The sequence below is a fragment of the Melampsora larici-populina genome (genome assembly GCF_000204055.1).
Source record: "Melampsora larici-populina 98AG31 unplaced genomic scaffold MELLAscaffold_1, whole genome shotgun sequence".
Classification (NCBI taxonomy): Eukaryota; Fungi; Basidiomycota; class Pucciniomycetes; order Pucciniales; family Melampsoraceae; genus Melampsora; species Melampsora laricis-populina.
Genome location: NW_006768765.1, coordinates 1,699,973 through 1,715,504, shown reverse-complemented (window position 1 = coordinate 1,715,504; position 15,532 = coordinate 1,699,973). Strand labels below are relative to the sequence as shown.

At 36.3% G+C, this 15,532-nt stretch overlaps 3 protein-coding genes across 3 annotated transcripts; 1 reads left to right on the top strand and 2 right to left on the bottom strand.

The window, feature by feature from the left end:
• Positions 1-2,921: 2,921 nt before the first annotated feature.
• On the bottom strand, positions 2,922-7,077 carry MELLADRAFT_73837 (family 5 glycoside hydrolase; the record flags this gene model as incomplete). The annotated part of the gene is made up of 9 exons (XM_007403565.1): positions 2,922-3,621; positions 4,010-4,060; positions 4,149-4,645; positions 4,742-4,994; positions 5,119-5,284; positions 5,366-6,322; positions 6,410-6,509; positions 6,611-6,797; positions 6,891-7,077. The coding sequence occupies 9 exons, from the start codon at positions 7,075-7,077 to the stop codon at positions 3,611-3,613; spliced, it is 2,409 nt and encodes an 802-aa protein (XP_007403627.1).
• A 1,602-nt stretch (positions 7,078-8,679) lies between these two features.
• Positions 8,680-10,057, bottom strand: MELLADRAFT_101179 (uncharacterized protein; the record flags this gene model as incomplete). Its single annotated transcript, XM_007403564.1, has 7 exons — positions 8,680-8,872; positions 8,958-9,057; positions 9,178-9,251; positions 9,496-9,600; positions 9,695-9,705; positions 9,857-9,922; positions 10,043-10,057. 7 exons carry the CDS (start codon positions 10,055-10,057, stop codon positions 8,680-8,682), a joined length of 564 nt encoding a protein of 187 aa, XP_007403626.1.
• Positions 10,058-15,254: 5,197 nt separating this feature from the next.
• On the top strand, positions 15,255-15,410 carry MELLADRAFT_86921 (uncharacterized protein; the record flags this gene model as incomplete). The annotated part of the gene is made up of 1 exon (XM_007403971.1): positions 15,255-15,410. The coding sequence occupies one exon, from the start codon at positions 15,255-15,257 to the stop codon at positions 15,408-15,410; it is 156 nt and encodes a 51-aa protein (XP_007404033.1).
• Positions 15,411-15,532: the final 122 nt, after the last annotated feature.

The window sequence follows — 15,532 nt, the reverse complement described above, 5'->3', positions numbered from 1 at the left end:
TCATCTCTCCTGATATGTATGTCCATCTCTTCAAAAATCAGAAAAAGTTGCATAGAGAATTCTTTTTGACTTATCCTGCTTGTTTCACCACACTAAAAAGCTCAAGTTCTGGGACACTCAAGAAAAATATTTGATGATCTACATCAAGATCTGAAATTTGATACCTTTTGCAGTGCGGATGAGTTGAGTGGTTTTAGAAATAAACTATCTAGGAAGATCAGGAAGATTTCTCCTGTTGCTGATTCTGGGAACTGTGTTCCCCTCTTGGCCAAGTCATTATAGATGCTGGAGAGATATGAAAGATGGAAGTCTTACAAGGGAACAAGGTCAGCTGCAGGTCTGTAACTGGATCAAGGGGAAGGTTCTATCATTGGAAAAAATGCAATTGGTACAATTATCATTTATGGTTCTCAAACCTGTGCAAGAACTGTGCAAGACCAATGTGCAAGATCCGTGCAAGATTTCTTGCACCAATCTTGCGCATTGAATTTTTTCACAACCCCAGCTATTTTGTTCCAACTGGTACAAAAACCGTGTGAGACCGACGTGCAAGATCCGTGCAAGATCCGTGCAAGTTCTATTCATGTCTTGCACAGAAGTTGCTCAAAACTTGCACAAATTTTTGCATGGGTTTGAGAACCATAATTGTAACATTTTTTTGCATTCGAACAAAATAATATCAAACTTATTTGAACAAACCAAATTCAGAAAACAGGTTCAAGACTTCATGAAAAATTAATCATAATCTTAACAAAGGAATTGACTGAGGTTGTTGTTACATATGCCACTGCACTGCACATGTGATGTATTACTACTCTGATTACCCTTTCTTTCAGAAAGAATCATGTCTATTTTTTTAGTTTGAAACAAACCTACAAAATTTTTATTAGGATCATGTGTTCCAACCAAACCAGTTCCAAGACATTTTTCAAACTCCTCATGAATGAGTCCATAAGTGCAAGCTTAAGGTTTGGCTTGAGCTTGTTGTATGTACTACTACTGCACATGTGCCCATTTCATAACCACATACCATTCCTTTTCAGAATCAAGCGTTTCTTTTCAGTTTGAAGCAAGACTGTAAAAGATTTATTAGCTAGGACCACATGAGGTTCTTGGGACTACTACTGGCTCATCAATTTTTGAAACTTCTAATTATGGTTCCATAAGTGCAAGCTTAAAAATTGGTTTGAGCTTGTTGTACTACTACTGCACATGTGTCCGTTTCATAACCACATACCTTTCCTTTTCAGAATGAAGCTTTGCTTTTCAATTCAAAGCAAGACTGTAAAAGATTTATTAGCTAGGACCAAATGAGGTTATTGAAAAAGACTACTACAGCCTCATTAATTTTTGAAACTACTAATTATGGCCTCATAAGTGCAAGCTTAAAAATTGGTTTGAGCTTGCCATACTACTACTGCACATGTGTCTGTTTCATAACCACATACTTTTCCTTTTCAGAATCAAGCTTTGTTTTTCAATTTGAAGCAAGACTGTAAAAGATTTATTAGCTAGGACCATGTCCAGTTCTTGGAAAAGACTACTACAGGCTCATCAATTTTTGGAATTTCTAATTATGGTCCCATAAGTGCAAGCTTAAAAATTGGTTTGAGCTTGTTGTACTACTACTGCACATGTGTCCGTTTCATAACCACATACCTTTCCTTTTCAGAATGAAGCTTTGCTTTTCAATTCAAAGCAAGACTGTAAAAGATTTATTAGCTAGGACCAAATGAGGTTATTGAAAAAGACTACTACAGCCTCATTAATTTTTGAAACTACTAATTATGGCCTCATAAGTGCAAGCTTAAAAATTGGTTTGAGCTTGCCATACTACTACTGCACATGTGTCTGTTTCATAACCACATACTTTTCCTTTTCAGAATCAAGCTTTGTTTTTCAATTTGAAGCAAGACTGTAAAAGATTTATTAGCTAGGACCATGTCCAGTTCTTGGAAAAGACTACTACAGGCTCATCAATTTTTGAAATTTCTAATTATGGTCCCATAAGTGCAAGCTTAAGGTTTGGCTTGAGCTTGTTGTACTACATACTACTGCACATGTGTCCATTTCATAACCACATACTTTTCCTTTTCAGAATCAAGCTTTGCTTTTCAATTCGAAGCAAGACTGTAAAAGATTCAATAGCTAGGACCACATGCAGTTCTTGAAAAAGACTACTACAGCCTCATCAATTTTTGAAACTTCTACTTATGGTCCAATAAGTGCAAGCTTAAAAATTGGCTTGATCAGCTTGTTATGCACATGTGTCCACTCATAACCACATACCATTCCTTTTCAGAATCAAGCTCTGCTTTTCAATTTGGAGCAAGACTGTAAAAGGTTTATTAGCTAGGACCAAATGAGGTTCTTGGAAAAGACTACTACTGACTCATCAATTTTTGAGACTTCTAATTATGGCCCTATAAGTGCAAGCTTAAAAATTGGTTTGAGCTTGTTGTACTACTACTGCACATGTGTCCATTTCATAACCACATACCTTTCCTTTTTGGAATCAAGCTCTGCTTTTCAATTTGAAGTAAGACTGTAAAAGATTTATTAGCTGGGACCATGTGCAGTTCTTGGAAAAGACTACTACAGGCTCATCAATTTTTGAAACTTTTAAGTATGGTCCCATAAGTGTAAGAAGGTTTGGGTAAAGAGGTTGTAGCGCAGATGTATGATAGTGGCTCTCAAACCTGCCCCGGTTTTCAAAAAACCCAGTTGACCCAGTTGTTTTTTGGCAGTAACTTTGTGTATCAAGTTGACATTTGTTGACAGCTCCCAGCCAAAAATTCCACTAGGGCAACCATACCCTTCCTAAATTATTCCAGGTGTAGGCTTCAGATCACTTCTCAGAATCACATACATATGTACATAGACCATCTCCAAGATTTTCTCACTTTCCCAACCATCAAACTCATCAAAAATCATCTAATGATTATTTTAATCTTCATAAAATATAAACAACAATTCATAAAATGCATTTTCTAACCTCTAAAATCAAAAAAAAAATCAAAAAAAAATCATAAAAAAGCATAATAAAAAACGTATATACTTAAACATATAAATCATCCTCTAAACCATCATCTTCTAAACCACCATTTTCTAGAAAAGAAAAAAAAACATTACTTAATACCCAAATACCAGTGTGCAATTATCACCACCACAAACCTTTTTGAGGAAAAAAACGACCAAAAACTAACTATAAAACCAAAAAAACCTTGAAAACTTCTAACAACTTTAAAAAAAAATACAATTCTACATAAATAAATACCAACCAATGAATGCTAACCCTACATTTTCAAATTTCCCAAACTTTACTTTTTCCTGCTTTTCTCCCTCTTTTCACTTTACCACTTTGATGATTTCCTACTACTCCTTCTATTCCAATTCCGATCCCTATCCCTACTCCTATTCCCATCACCCCCATCTCTATCACCAATCTCCAACCCATTTCCTTCTTCAAATCGACCTTGACTATGACTATGATTATGATTTTTACTACTTTTACTGAATTTATCTTCTTTTCTTAGTAGTTTTTTATACATTATTTCAATTAATCCAAATCCAGTTAAACAATAAATTAAAATACCAAAAAATCGGTTGGTTAAAATCTTCCTATTTAATTTCCAAAAAAAAATCAAAAAAGGTTTCATTAGTGATTCTTATTTCGTTGACTTTTAATGTTCAAAGAAAGAAAAACAAAAATAGCACAAAAGAAAAACGAAAGTCTTAATATATATAGATTATATAAAAGGAATGAAAAGAAACTTAAAACTGACATCCAAAGTAAAAAAAAAACATACATCCAAGAAAAAAAGGAAACCAAAACATACAAAAACTTTTTTTACAAGCACACACAATCTCAAAAGTTCTCAAGAAACTTAAACTCCAAGAAAAAATGATCGTCTAGAAAAAAATAAAAAGGAATCAAGAAACCCAAAAGAGATTTGTAAAAGAGCAAAGATAAGAAGACGAAGCCCAAAAAAACCAATATACTACTTACCTGCTATTCGAATCTTCAAACAAAAGTAATGGTCCATCTTTCCTTTTAACCCTAATGGAATGTCTCACAACAATTTCCTTCAATGGATCTTTTCCAAACCCACCTTCATGATCAGTTCGAGAAGAAGCCTTAAGCAAACCTAATCTTCTAGGATAATACCATCTAAGTAATTGACCTTCACTTTCCCATCTACCACCTGAGATCGTCACCTCGATCTGTAACTTTTCACTTCCATTCGATCTACCTCCCAATGGTTCTTCCACTAACCTATGTCGATTGATACTAAACCGATTCTGATGTGCTTTAGCTCCAAAATGAGCTGCTGGTACATAAATCTCCGTACAAATCTCTTCTTGATTCGAATATTCTTCTTCTTCTACATTCACTTCTACTGTCATCTCAAACGTAGCGCTTGCAATATCAAAATTAAAATAAATCGGTTCTCCTACCGTCGCAATCGGAAACGGTCTACAAAATGCAGCTAATCCTCTGGCTCCATCATTCAAATTTAGATTCATATCGATTCCTTCTGGATTTAAATCAGTGTCAGTTCGGTTTAATCCTACTCCTACTCCTCCATCATTTTCCCCACCACTACCACTACTACCATTCGTGGTGGAACTTTCATTAGTAGATCTCATTAATAAAGTAATAGCCGATCCATCGGGTGTATGATTCGTTGATTTCGCTCCATACTGATAATGATAAGGTCGACTTAACATTCGCCCATACCGATTTGATTTTTCGGAATAATTACTTCCTTGACAAATCGAATCATCTAAACTCCATAAACTTAAATCTTCTCCATTCCATAAATCTCCCCATTGATGTGAATTATCCGGACAATAAGTCCAAATCGTATAATTCAACATGTTTTCTCCATCACATGCGTTTAAAGAGGCATCTAAGGCTTTGATTTGATTTCCATAATCTCCATCTTTATATGCTTGTTTTTTATCTAAATCATATGGAATTCCAATCTCACCTGGGGGGTTTTTTGTTTTACCAAATCAACCAAACAAAACTTGATCAGTTTTAATGGAACTCTTTCATCTTGAGTTGACACTCAACTAAGCCAAACAAAACAAAAACAAAATGAAAATCCTTACCCATCATCGTTGGGAACTCTCCCATCTTTTCTAATCCATCTTGACGAAGCATGCCTAATTGTGATCTTAAACATCTTCTGATCGCAGCTTCTCCAATCTTCAATCCAAACACCACTGAAGGATATTTACCTCTCAAAATTCCAAGTGCATCAGCATTAAACCAATTCTATTTTTCAAAAGATCAAACAAAACAAAAAACGTCAATTCATCAAGAAAAAACTGATCAAGATGACCCAAAAACACTTACCCAATGTCTAGTCACCAGTGTTAAACCATCATAGAAATGACTACTAAACACTGATCGATGTTTCAAGATAGGTAAAGTAGAAGTACTCAAATCCGGTGGGATTTCAAAGACAGGTGGATGTACAAACAAGATTGATTCCGGATGAATCTCTCTAATCATACTACACCAAGCCAGCAGATGAGGTCTCCAATAATCACTTGCGAAATCAGTTTTCCTAAACGGGTCTAATCTCGAATGAGCAAAATAATCTGGTTTCAATAAGTTTCCAGTTGATAGATCCCAGACTCCATGTTGTGCCCAAATACATGTGCCTAGTTTCCATTCTGAATCACGTTTCCAACCATAACCTGATCTACCATTCGGTTCTGCTCCTGGGTTTAACCAAGCTGTTTTTCCTTCTGGATCGACGACCACACTTCCGTCTCGTTGAGGTCCGATCGGTCCGAACCTATAATTCTCTAGTTTCATCGATTCTCCCATACCTAATCTCATGCCTTGAATAGGTGTAGGTGAAGGTCCGATCTTCAATGGAACTTCATTTGGAATATTCAATAAGTTTTCAATTCCAAGATAACCATGATTAGGTTCATTTAAACTATCCCAACCAATCACCGTTTCATCTAACAAATCACCTGCTTCTGAAATCTTGAGACCTAATCTTCTATAAGCTTCTAAGAAATGATACTGAAGATAATCTTGAATGTTGATGCCATCTATTATACACTTTGGTGCATAATCTCGACCTGCCCAAAACATCGTGTTCACCGTTTGACATGCTAATCGATTATAATTGGTGGCCCAGATCATAGATGGAAGACTTTCAGGTTTAGGTGAAGAAGGATGTGGCCATTCGGCTTGAAGATATGCGGCTCCGGTCACACTGAAATGACGTGGGTTGAGACCACAAGCATAAAGTGTCCAGAGTGGTGCACCTGATCCTCCACAGAAACGAGAAAACTAATCCAAAGGAAAAGGGAAAAAAAGGTATTATCAGAGTGAAGTTGATTGAATTGAGTTGAGATCTACTCTTGAAAGATTACTTACCAGATCTTGATGTGGATCCATATAAACCCTGAACCCATATTGTTTACACTTTCTCAAAACAGCTACCACATAATCCATATACTCAAAATCATATTGACCACTGAATGAAAGAGTTCGAAAAAGTAAAAGATCAAGATCAGAAAGAGATCCAAGGAAAAGAAAAGGATGGATGAAAGATCAAACTAAAGAAAAATCACAAACGGTCCACGATGTTCAAGAGCTTCCCAAACCGTTACAAAGCGAATGACATTAAACCCCCATTGTTTTAATCTAATCAAATGAATGTCAGCCGATCCGTCTTCTAAATCCAAGTTTTGTCCCACATAACTAATGCCCGTAAGTTTTTCATCAGTTTGTAGAGGTTGACGATAAAGTGAACCAGTAGAATCTAAACTAGAATGATGATTTGAATCATCGAAAGAAGAAGCAGAAGAAGAAGATGAACGATGGTTTAAAGATCTAATGGAATCTTGTTCTGCACTTTCCCAAAAATCATCCAAGAGATGATGTGGATGACCTTTTGGAACTTTAGCAGATGAACAAAGATTAACACCTCTTAAGATTAATGTTCGACCTAATGTATCTCTAAAGTGTCGAGTGTTGGAATGAATAAAGTAATCGGGAACTGGATTTCCTGTTAAAGTTGAGATACGAGATGGTGGTGGCATGATGAATTGAAGTTGAACTTGAAGGTAAAAAGAGGTAAACAGATCAGAAAGAGATTGATGGATGGATCGGATGGAGTTAGTTATGATCGATTATCGGTTGGAGATTAACAAATTACTAATTTGACTTCTTCTCTCTCTCTTCTCTCAAGTCTTCATTCATACTTTTCTATTAAACTGCCTTCGTCGCATCGGTTTCAGCGTAGACAAAGACAATTCACTCAATCTCACTCAAACTCACTCGGACGCCGATAAACCAACTCACTCATCATCATATCTCCCTCTTAAAGACATCTTTTGGATCATCATCTGATTCCACAGTATAATTTGGTTCATCTTACATTTCATGTTGTGGGCGCGCCCAGGCGCAAAAAAGCTCCATTAGACTGGCGCAGGCGCCACTGGGGTGCGTCTGGCGCGCCCTTTGCCCATCAAAAAGTAGAAAAAAAGTAAAAAATCTTTCACAGTGCCAGCACTGCAGCAGAGGCCAGTACCACAGTGCCAGCAGATAGGTACATAGTTGCCAATGAAAGAATTGTAGTCATCAATTACAAGGTAGATTTCAGCAGATATCACACTCAAAGGAAGTTGACTGCAACTCTATACACATGAAACTCTTACAGTGACTTGCTTAGATCTTTTGGACAAGACTTTGTCTTTCAAGTGACAATAGCTCAGAGTGAGGTAGACTGTTGGACCAATATCTCAATACATACCATGTTGAAGCACACTCCTCAGAGTCATCTCCAGGCATTTCTGAAGGAGTTGGGTGGCTGAAATGACAAAACCCCGCGGACTAAATTAAAATATGGGGCGCGCCCCTACATATTTTCGAAGCTTGGAGGCGCTACCAGGCGCGTCCGCGCCTGGCCGCGACCGTCTTGCGCTTTTTGCGCCGCACCCACAACATTCGGAATAACCAACACAACTTTGACCAGACAAACCATTCTCGTCTGATCTTCCCACTGACAAATTCATTCATTTGTATATTCCTCATGATTTGTTCACTAATTTAGAAAACACCTCTCCATCAACAACTTATGAAAACTTTCCATTTGCCTTGATCCAAAACAAAAATTAATCAAAACATTTGTGAAAATTGAAATTGAATCATCTACCCAAGTGTCCCTTGTATATCACCACTCCAGAGTCCATATCACGTCTTGTTTTCTTATAATCCTGACTTGGTGGAAGTAAGCCGAAGCTCCAAAGTTGATCCCATCGTTACTTTTTCAACTTGAAAACTAGTTCAATGACAACTGACTCCTTCATGACCATAACTGAACGAAGGTCTACCAGTATAATTTTAAATTTTAGCTAGCAAAATTATGGAAAAAAAGAATCATCATTGAAACGAAAAACAAACACACACCACACAAAAGACATAAACAACATGGGTAAAAAAAGAACAGAAGTAACATGCACCATGCATTTCCAAGAAAATCATCATCTTCCATCTTGTAATAAAAGAAGGATATACTAAAAGAAACCCAACCAAGTCATCAATTCCAACTTTCTTCTACTACAAACTTAAGTTTCCAAGCCATTTTCCATACCGAAAAACAAAGGTGATTTCACTTACATACTATAATTATCATCAGTTTATCAAGCCTTTCTCCAACCTAATGCGATCTCAGCTCGTTTGACTAATTCATCATCTTTAAATCCAACATGACTTGACCCGCTAACTGATTCAAGTTTTGCATTCTCTTGATTTGAAGTTCTATAACCTTTAAGAAGTTCTTCATGAGTCTTAATCAGTTCAAATACTTGGTTTTGTAAATCGATTTGTCCTGAACTAAACCAAAAACAGAGAAAAAAAACTCATCACGGATCAAGACTTGATTGAACATGATATTTATTTTTCTTTGAATGAGGCTTACTTGATCGTTACAATCGATTGTTCAAGTTCTTCTAACCTTTCATTCACTTTATCTCGTCGATTTGCAGTTTGAATCCTACTACGTAAATTCTCTCCCACAACTATCCCCCCAACCCCCACCAAAAAAATCCAAATTGAACATTAGATCAAAGTGAACAAGAAGGACTTAAGAATGATTTGGAATTGAATAACTGAAAGAATCCAAATAATTAATCACTTACTTAATCCGAGAGCTACAGTAAATAAAAAAGCTTCAGATAGAAAATTAGCTCCGTTTTGAATTGCTTTTGTATCACTAAGATTTTTATGATTATTGTTTTGCCACCATAAGTTCGGTTTCCAAGATCATCATCGAATCCAAGAATTTATTTATTTTTTTGGATTATCGAATATAAAGAGGTTTAAGGTTCACTATGTGAGTATTGAAATCATTACAAAAAAAAATTGTTTTTTTCTTAAGTAGAAGAATTCTAAGAAAAAAAGGATTTCTAAATTGTAGACAAAAATGGGGTTGGGTTGCGCTTTTTCCATTAACGTACCTTAGGGGTCTAATGGTTGGTTGAAGTTTGGAAAATATTCCAGATGATAATCTTGTTTCGTATCTATGTAAAGATTGAGCTAGTCCAACACAAAGTTTTCGAAACCTTTTTTTTGTAGAAATCAAAGAAAGATCAAGATCAGATCTTGTGATGATAAGTTTTTTTTAAGATTGAAAGAGTGATTTGAAAAGAACTAAACTGTGGATGATCCTATTTTGATGGAAGAAAACAATGTTAAAAGAAAAAAAGATAAGGTGTTTCTTAACGTTTCAATCAGATTATTCTTTTTTTCAAAGTTGAAATTCTTTATAAAGTCGGTTTCTTAAAGTATATAGATTTTAGAAAACCTTTTTTGACTTACTTGTGCTCTAGATTTCATACTATTAGCAATCGGTTTACTTAAAGTTTTAATCAAAAGTGAAAAAACCTACGTTTTCAAAAAGAACAATATCAATTATCAATTAAGATCCTTGAACCGAAGAGGGTCACATTTTTTTCTATCCATCACCAAAAAGAACGGTGCAAGAATGGTTTAGGAGATACTTACTTTTATAGTGGCCATTGATGAACTTGTTTTGAATGAGATTCGAGTAAAAGATGTTGGATTGATTGGTAAAAGGTTTGTTTTATTTCTTGATCATCATCATCGATCTTAGAGATCACTTGATCGAAGTTGAAGTCAATGGCAACACTCTGTGAACCATTAAAACCCGTAGGATACTCGGTCGGTCGGGTTCTCGGGGAACTACCCGGATCTACCCGTACTGAGTTTCAACACTTTGAACTTGAAGGCTTTGTCTCTTTTGATCTTTGATTTTCTTCAAGAAACCTGCATCCTGTTCAGTCTTGAATAAGTCTTTATTCAGAAAAATGAATCATAAAACGGATTTTTAAATCCAACCCAACAGTCTTCAAAATCCTTTTGTTCTCAAATTTCAACACTGAGACAGCTAATCTACCCGTTGCTGGGAGCGCAAGATAGTGTAGCTAAAAACAAAGCTACAGCTAGCATGGATTAGCATTAATGAATTCAAGCTATCCTACACTGATTTCCAGGAAATCTCCAGCTAACCAATTCTTGCCCCTGTAGCGTAGTGTAGAGGCACATAAATCAGCTACAGTACCTTGTAGCGTAGTGTAACTCAATAAGCTACACTATCATAAAGGTCAGATCCTTGTTGACTGAACACAGCTATGCTACACACAAAATGCACGGTAGTGTGTTGTAGCATAGCTGTCTCAGTTTTGTCTCAATCAAACTATTCTCATCTGAAAGTTGAAACCATACAAAGACATAAATGGTAAACAAACACATCTATTGTAACAACAAATATCTACCAATTCTTTTCTTCACTGCCAGCATAGATGCCTTGGGTTGAGAAATCCAAGGCATCATTGGAGGCAAACCCTCAGACAGACCTTGTCCGAGGTTTTCATCCAAGGAATTCTTTTGCCCTGAAAATTACCTTGGATCAAAACCTTGGGAAGCTTCTGTCTGAGGTTTTGCATCCGAGAATACCTCAGATTTTTCAATGTGAGGTAAATATGTTGGTGGTGCTTGTAAATGATCAACTTATTTTTTGTTATATACAATTCATCCAATTATTCAAACTCAAATATCACAAAAATCAATCAAATGTACATTAAATCTAATGATCCAAATGAAAAGAACCTCCAGACTAGCAATGTCAATCCATAACTTGATTCAAAAGGTTGCACAAAACCTTTCCATGTTGAAAATTTCTAACATCTCAGCTATGATCAAGTACTACCCAACTCTATACATTCATTCTATTATATAAATCATGTACATATGTAGAGATTTCATAGATCTAGGAACCCAAGCCATTTGGTTTTCTAAAAAAAGTTTGGTAATAGTAATTTTTGTCCCTTTAGACTCAAAGAGGATCAAGACTGATTTGAAGCCTCAGATTTGTATAGATATATTCCAGTGATCATTATTCTATTTTGTTGATAGACCTGATTGAAGCACATCTTCTGTGACAGTGACACAACAAACTGTCGTAATTTTCCTGTACTCATATGATAATATTCAGATGTGTAAGACTGGAAGATTCCATTAGAAACATCTCTGAGACTGGGGCTTGTTAATTCTATTTTGATCAAATCAGAATCAATTCATCATTGATTGTATCATTGGTTTTCTGAGATCTTCATAAACATTCAAATCTATTCTCAAAAACTCATTATGTACACAATCATGAAGACCTGTTTCCTCTTCTCATACAGAAATATGGTCTGAGATAAGCATTATCATCTGCTGAGTTTAATTTTGGTGGATGTATGTAGATCAAAATGACTCTAAATTAGAATCACTTCATATGGTTTTCTTATATAATCTTATTTTTTGGCGGGAAAAAAAGTATGTTTAGGTACCTACTAGCTTTGAGGACCTGTTGTGTACTTCTTGTGAGAACACTGCATGGCAACCCACCAACATTGGCAAAAAGGTAAACCTCACATACTAACCAAAAGATCATTTTGCCCCACGTCATGTACATAGTTTGTGAGACCAAAATAAAAAGAAAAATATACACAAATTTGAGTACTGTGGTTCTTGATTGATCTCTATGTCCTGTGATTTGCTTTTCCTTTTGACTGATTTAGAAATATTTTAATTTGTACAAACAGTTTGTTAGGATGGGGTTCAGGGTCTATATCAACACAAATTGAGGTGTCTACTTTCAAGTTTCTGACTCTTATGAGTGATATAAATGAATTTTTGGATGAGAAATTCAAGAGGATCTTTGTTGCATGAATATCTAATGCACAATCATCAATATGTGTTTTGAAATATCATACAATGTACATATCTCAATTCATAACATCATTCCACATGGATCACCTAAATACCTTTATCAATCTCTGTATCTCTCAAGGTATCATTAAAAACCCAGTGAGAAAAAAACTTTACCCACTGACTTTTTCTCTGAAATCTTCTAAACATTGCTGTTGTGTTAATAAGTGGATGGTTGAGACTGAGTTCCTTAACTAATTCATTGATGTTATTTGGATTCATTAAAGCTTACCAAGGATTCTCTTCAGTTCAAAAGGCTTTCCAACTCATCAAATACTTAAACTTCCTTATCTTTGGTTCTACAATTGAAAATTCTATTCACTGCCCATTCATTATTTCCTTCAATCACTACAGGCTCCAGTCCTGATAATAAAACATGGATCACTTCATGTACTCTATTCTCAGAATTCAAAAGATTTGGTTTGTAAGCAGAGCACCAAATCTTTTCAATAATAAGAAAAGGAACTAAGAATTGGTAGCCTAATTATCTAGGGCTTTGCCTAGTTTGAATAATTTTTGTTATTCAACTACACTTGATTGCCTATTTACCAGTCAAGTCTTGGTCTGATACTCCTGTCAAAGCACGGTTTGATTTCTTCTTGATCAAGATGAAGACATTCAATTTGAACATCAAATAACTTCCCTTTGATTGAGCGGGGAAAAATGATTGAAATTACAATTGTTCATAAGGGATTGGCCACTGCACACCTGAGCCATAAAAACCACATTAGAGATGTGCAACAAGCCAAGTGAGTTGTTAAAAATTGTGTACATAAAACAGGTCTGCACAGTTGCCTGCTCATCTGTAGTAAATCACATGTGATATATCATGTAACTTTTACCAGTTTGACAAAATCATCCCCAAAACAATGGACTGACATATACCACCATATAAGCTACTCAGGCAAAACTCTGGAAGCCATATGACCAAGAAAGGGTGTTACATGAAGTTTAGTTGATTGAATTACACCAACACTATGAGTCAGTGTATGTAGTCAATTTTTGGAATGTATCAGTGATGCTAAACTGGAGAAATTAACAGAAGGTATTACATATGATTTACTCATTTGGATGAGCCAGTAGCTGAGCATCTCTGTATGTACATGATTGCTCCTAATTTAACCATCCTGCTGGACATATGTAGTGTAGGTGCTATGGCTCAGGTGTGGAGTAATCAATACCTTATGACCAATCATACTTTCAACCATTTTCCCCAGCTCAATTGAAGGGAAGTTGTTTGTTGTTTGCAGGGTGCATGAAGTACCATGCATCCTGTGCATATGTTAAGCTTTGACGTATTTTAAATGATCAACAAAGTAGTGTCATCACTATGATAAGTATCCTATGCATGTATATCTTATCACTGTAAGGGTGAACACTATATTACAATATATTATATGTGAGTCATTGAATGGTATCAAGGCTTTGAATGGGTTTTTTTGCGTCCTTGCGTCACATATTACAAGGGCAGAGTTCAACAATCTAAGCTATGTAAAAGATCAAATTCCCCCTCCAATGAGGCCGCCACACCACATGATTATGTGGCATAAACCTTCAGCGCTTTGTGGTAGGTATAACTGTAAATAACTACCTCTTAATTGTGCTCTGTATTGGGTTGTAGATTCACCATAAGCATAAGTAGTAAGTTTCAATGAAGGTTCAAGAAGCTCTCTTCATTTGATCAACCATGGCCAACACTCCCAGTTGTGGTGTGGGTATTGGAAGTGTCATTAACAAACTTAATGACTCAATTCACAAAATCACAATTTCACAAAATCATAAAATCACAATTTCACAAAATTGTGACCACACAACTGCTTGCACTTCACCCAAATGCTCCTTTTCACCACCTCACCTACACACCAATCCCCAAATGTGCAATGTTTTGTTTGTGATCAATATGACCATGAGTTGATATATCATCATGATTCCCACCTCCATTCAGTCTTGAAAGACAATGTGGCAATAATGGGTTAAGGGTTGGGTGTCTGAGAGCCCATAAGCCAAATTTGTGCACAAGGTACACTTTTGCAGGCTATGTCTCAGAAACATGTACTGCTGTGGACTTTTCACATGATTTGACCTATTCAATGCCCAGGGTCTAAGCATCAGCCAGGCCACACCGGACCAACCATATATTGTCCCACCAAGGCTAAACCCTACCCTATTGATTGAATTTGACCAAGTTTCCTACATCTTTGACCCATCAGCAAACATCAGATACCATTGAACCTTCAGCAATCCTATAAGATCAGTTGTGGTTGTTTGACTGGTGTGTTATTGGCCTCTGGCTACAATCCTACCAGTCATCTAGCTTGATCTCTTACTCCTCTTGGACAACTGAACAACACGGCTCCTTTCCAACAACACTGGGTAAGCAACGCTGCACACCGCAACGGGCTAATGCAGCGCAGCGTAGCTCCTTGAAAAAAACCGGAAATCCAAGGGGCCGGTAGCGCAACACTCACAATAGAACAGGAGCAACGCTGCAGCTCACAGCAGCGCTCTATGGCGCTGCGCAACGGGCGCAACGCGCAACGCAACACACAAAATTGAGCGTGAGCAAAAAAAATTACTTGAATTGAAAAAACAATTATTGACAATTGTTAGAGTGAATCGTCATTGGTTGTAAATCTTTAATCATCTCTCCTAGGACTATCTCTCATTCACTTCAACTAGTCTGTCCAGTACTACCTCAGAGTCAACTTTATTCAAACCATCAATCTCAATTTACTTTCTCATTTGTAAAACCTACCAATACAATGTCTATCCCTAAAACACCTCAACCGGCTCCCGTATGGAATCACACTGCTACCGAGATCGATTCAATCGTAAAAGATACTATCAAAAAGTCTAGAAAGGTCGTGAACCAAATCGGAAGTCTATCGCATGAAGATTGTACTTTTGACTCAGTCGCACGTCCATTGATTGTCTTGAATATATGCAGACCTTTCATCAATATGTTTCTCCGGAAGAAAGTGTTCGAAATGCTGCGGTTGAAGCTGATAAATCACTCACGGAGTACGGTATTGAAGTATCATCTAGAATGGATGTCTATAAAGCTTTACTTGCTGCTCAAAAAGCTACAGACATATAATCTTTAGATCCTGAAATTAAACGTTTACTAGATCGACTTATCTTTGAGCGGACCCGATTTGGTCTTGATCTAGAAGAGAAGGATTGGTAAGAGAAGAGTCAGCTCATCAATTGATTCATTTC